This window comes from Cynara cardunculus (assembly GCF_001531365.2).
Source record: "Cynara cardunculus var. scolymus isolate 2C chromosome LG 7, CcrdV1, whole genome shotgun sequence".
In the NCBI taxonomy this organism is placed as follows: domain Eukaryota; kingdom Viridiplantae; phylum Streptophyta; class Magnoliopsida; order Asterales; family Asteraceae; genus Cynara; species Cynara cardunculus.
Genome location: NC_037534.1, coordinates 10381560 through 10386705, shown reverse-complemented (window position 1 = coordinate 10386705; position 5146 = coordinate 10381560). Strand labels below are relative to the sequence as shown.

At 35.1% G+C, this 5146-nt stretch overlaps 1 protein-coding gene across 1 annotated transcript; it reads right to left on the bottom strand.

Moving 5' to 3' along the window:
- Positions 1-1270: 1270 nt before the first annotated feature.
- LOC112515518 (transcription factor RAX3-like) lies at positions 1271-2926 on the bottom strand. The gene is made up of 3 exons (XM_025122391.1): positions 2734-2926; positions 2404-2533; positions 1271-2288 (listed from the first exon to the last, which is right to left on the bottom strand). Exons 1-3 carry the CDS (start codon positions 2867-2869, stop codon positions 1502-1504), a joined length of 1053 nt encoding a protein of 350 aa, XP_024978159.1. The 5' UTR covers positions 2870-2926; the 3' UTR covers positions 1271-1501.
- Between the last annotated feature and the right edge of the window lie 2220 nt (positions 2927-5146).

Below are 5146 nucleotides of genomic sequence, written 5' to 3'. Positions count from 1 at the left end.
AAACGTCAGAAGAGATTTTCACTAATGAGGTATACCAAGATGTACTAAATCAATTCTCTTTCTCTTCTAAAGCATAGTTTATGGGTGGACATGAGATTAAAAATGATAAAAGATTAAGATCTCTTCTTATGCTTCAATTTTCACCATAACTTTCATTCTAACATCATCATTCGCCTAAACCTTGAAGCCTATGTGAAAAGATGTTCATGCTTCAGGTCCATCTACAAAGAAATGAACATGGTTAATTCTTTCCATGACCCAAGCTCCGGTCAAAATTTTGGTTATAAGTAATGAATTGATGAGGAACTGAGATAAACAAGTTAGTTGATAACTTCGTGGACGAGTAAGAGTAGGGAAAGGGCTGGAAATTAAGAGATTTAACTCAAAAAATTTATCTGACTCCAAATATTTCCTCCGGTTTTCCATTTTTATTATAATTCCGTTTAAATACGCAAACATAGTGAAAAGCGGTTTCTAATTTTCACACCTTTATTAAGGGAATAAGAATTTACGTTATAATTAGTGCCAGTTATTTAAATGTCAGAGATTTATTGTTGACATATCAAAAATAAGAATCACTTATAAAAATGCCCATTATATAATCATTAAGAGAGATCATAGAAAAATATACTAGCTTCTCTATAGCAGACATATAGAGTAGCGTGTTTGTGTCAATTAATTTGTGCCACTATAAAAAAGTTCAATTATAATCTTCTTTTTACAGGAAAATGATGTTTGCTTTAACCTATATAATGAGCCCAGCATATTCTTGATTCGATATGGCTAAAAGTTGATGTTATCACCCGGAAACCACCAAAAAACAGCGATCGGCAAAAAGTGACTTCAAAACCGAGTTTAGTGACAAATAAACAACAGCTTGCCTTGCATAGTTATGCCATTCAAGACACATATAGTACATTGAAACAGAGTCGATATATATGACATTGGTAATGATCCAAATTGAATCCATTGGAAGTACCCTATGTACTAACTCCCATCAACTTATTGCCAAAACTTTGAAGGGAATCTCTATTAGGTTTCCTAGAAACTTATAAAAGGTAAGATGACCGACATGCATCTGAGTTAATATCAATTAATTAAACACACATGCATGACGTACCTTTTCCAGGGGGAATTCAAGATGAATTCACACATCCCAAGGTGTCTTTCACTTTGGATTGAAGCTTTCTTTTTGCACTAATATTCCTTTCAAAGCTCTTGTTACTATAATATTCCCTTGGTTAATTTCTACAAACATCAAGCATGCATGTACCACATAAAAACTGAGATCAAATTTAATTTAGCTGTTTCTGTGACAAACAATATAAACACACACAAATACGCTTCCATAGTCCTCAACACATTGTGTGTCAAGCAACTGACTCCAAAAAGAGAGTAAAAGGCTTCAAAATGGTAAATATAGCAACTAATTAAACTCAAACATTTCCAACCAACGAATCATAAATTTAAGATTTCTTTTATCATAGCTTCTCCTTATCTGTTAATGAACTCGGTTGTGGTGATTGTCATCATAAGCACAATCTTGTAGTTCCACCCCTTGCTGAATTGATCTTCGGAAGTTTGATGAATTCATAACATTACTCGTAGTCGTCGTGGTGCTAATTAGGGAACTCATCTCACCCCAGTCCATGCTATCTCTGCATGTAATAACGCTACTGCTTCCACTTGTGTTTATTTCACACATCTCTCCATATAGGAACTCCAGTCCATCCAATTTTTGTGGATTGTGATACATTTCCTCAAATACTGATGGGAAACAGCCACTTCGCCCCTCCTGTATAGGCAAAATGTCGTGTTGGCTATTCAGCAACATTGAAGAAGAAGAAGAAACTGGAGTACTACTAGCAATAAACTTCTGATCATCATGCAATGATGCTGGAAGATCAATGGGGAAGTGTGAGACCATGTTGACAGATTGATCTCCATTATCATCACAAGAAAATCTTCCTCCAAGCTTGATGAGTAGTTTCCGTATAGAAGCATGACCGTTGACAAAGCAAGGTTCTTGATTCGAGTAGGGCACAGGTGGCAACACTGGCAACTCTGGCCAATAAGGATCTTGGCAGTTGTTGTCGTTACCACTAACGATTATGGAAGATGGAATTTCTGATGGTGATCTCCCTTTCTTCATTAGTAACTCTCCCTTTCTACGAGAAATTTGTTCTTTCCGCTGCTTACCCAAGAGTTTCTTCTTCAGCTTTGTATTCCAGTAGTTCTTTATATCATTATCGGTTCGTCCGGGTAATTGTGCTGCAATTATAGACCACCTGCTTATGCAAACAGTCTCTATATATGTTATGAATTCAAAAGGGAATAAAAAGAAAGATCTTATTCCAACAATATATCAGCTGCTACTTCAGCTAAAGGGGGCCAATTAGTTACCTGCTCCCTATGCTAACATAGAGGCTGCAAATTATGCGATCTTCTTCTTCAGAAAAACCTCCATGCTTGATATTTGGCCGGAGATAATTTAGCCAGCGGAGGCGACAACTCTTCCCACATCTCTTAAGCCCTAATTATCAGTTCATAGGCAAACAATCAACATGAATACATAAATTTCTTCACAGGGTAATTAATCAAACAATCGCACAGGAAAAAGAACTAGGTTCGCATATTTACAACCAAAGTGCCTGCGGCTATTTCTGTCTTGATTACAACAAATTATCTAAAAACATTTGTATGATCATCAGCATTAACATAAACATAACTTACCTATTTTCTGAGGCAAAGCAATCCAGTTACCACCAGTACCATGTTCCTCAATATAAGCCTTAAGCGTAGCATCTTCTTCAGGAGCCCATGGACCCTTCTTCACATTAGCTTTATCACAGCAAGGTGCTCTCCCCATATTCTTTTCCCTTCCAATTTGCAGTTAAACAAAAATATGGAGACTGAAAATCAGAAGTATGAGTATTGAAACTTGAGTTATAGAGATTGAGAGAGATGAGTGAAATGGAAAGGGATAAACATTTCTCCCTGAGCAGGCATATAATAAATTAAAAAGAAACCTAAATATTTTTATAGGGTGTGGCATATAGATTAGAATAATTAATTGGCAGAATAGGGAATAGGTTTTTTTCTGCTTGTCTTTCATTGTAAAGAATCATTTGTTAATACCTCAGGACTGTGACATTTTGGAAGTTTCCATCTTCATACTTTTTTTTAATTCACCATCTCTTGACCATAAAATTCTTACATCCTTGAATTGTATATTCATGACACATTATTTTAGGTATATATGAGATTTCGTGATCAACATTATCTTACAATCATGGATTTTGTTAACTAAATTACATGAACAAGATGTTAATTATTATAATCAAAAGCTTTTTGTTACATTAAATTATTACTTTTCAGACTTTCTGTCTTTATATTTTCGTTTTTTATTAATTACAACTTTTCAGTTTGTTTAAGCAATGTGCGTGCTGATGTTTGATTAGATTTAGGTTTTGTGTTAAAATCAATTACTTTAATTTACTGACTGCTATTTGGTTGCATGAGTATGGAAGAGTTACCATCGTATCACTGCCTCCTCCTAGTTTTATTTACGGTAAATTTCAATCTTCATCAGAATTTGGTGAAGTGGACGATACTGCCCACGTTCATAGCATAAGGCATGCGTTGGCGAATTCGACCCTCAAGTTTTAGGAGTCACGCTGTTTTTGAAAGCATGAGACGTGAATTATGGTGTAAAATTTGTACATCATATATAAAATTATACTTTCCGCTATTATTTTGATATAAGATTATATACAAGCTAAGTAGGTTATATACTAAAAAAAAACTTTAAAAGTAAAACAATAAACGGGTAAAAAAAGATCAAATAGAGCCTTATAAAAAATGTGCATTCGACTACGGTGTGCCATAATAAGGCCGGGTAACGTGATGTCGGAGATAAGTCTTTGTGCTATGATGTACCTTTTAAAACACTGCTTACTTCTCACACGTCTTGAATACATCATCACTAGCTAGTTTCTAAGATTCAATTTAATGTCAATTTAAGAAAATACCAACGGTTATTTTTAATCTTTTAACCTTGTTATAGTACTCCTGTGAAGCAAAACATCAACAGGACCCAGTTAGAACCCTGAAGATTTAACATTGAAATAGAGTCGCGCCTGCTCCCCAACCTTAGCAAGAGATATGGTTTCACATCAGGTAGATTACTTCTAGCAATTCTTTTACAAATAGATTTTTGGTTACGTCACTCTAGTCAATTAGCTACGAGTTGGAATCCTAAATTTTAATAGGGTATTATAGTCTTGGATATACACATTCTAGCTCAATCCATATACGTACGTCACATTCAAAAGTATTGCAATGCACGAGGTGAAGTTAGCATTCCATTGATTAAATAGGGTGTTACGAGTCTAGAGAGCACGAACCACCCATGTTCTAAACTATGGGATTACCTTAAAATGTCAAGCAACTGGTTTTTTTTTTTGCGTTGGGTGGGTGGGTGATGAGCTCCTAAAATGGCTTGGGTAAAATTAACGTTCTTAAAGACTTCGAGAGGGGAGAGCTCAATGCCTGTAGTCTCAAGGCCCATAACTTGAGCCTTCTAGCTAAATGGTGGTGGTGCTTTTTCGGGGAAGAAAATTCTTTTGGGTCGGGTAATCAGATGTTTATACGGGAGGGAAGGTGGTTCGACTTGGGGTGGAATCCTAAACGCGGAGAGTGATTTAGATGGGTTTGAGCTAACTCTCCTATCATTCATTAGCTTAAACCCAGAAAATATGAATTGACTTCCATATATGAGGTCAAATTAAGTGTACATCGTTTAGCTGTAAACTTGTTTGGCAATATTATCCAGAAAAAGGTCTCAATAATTCGAATTTGGAACAAACATGGAATGGATCTGTAAAGGAGATAGAGCCACGCCTATTCAAGTGGTTATCTTTTCCCAATTATTTGTTGACATATATGACTTCAGTATTTATTATTATCAAGGAACAATGCAGAAACAACAGGTCGTACGAATGAAAAATGCAAGTGGTGGCATCACATACTTCGGTGTTTTATTATTCAAGAGCACAATGAAATTCATTAACTATGACCACCATAAATGATAACACTATATATATATATATATATATATATATATATATATATATATATATATATA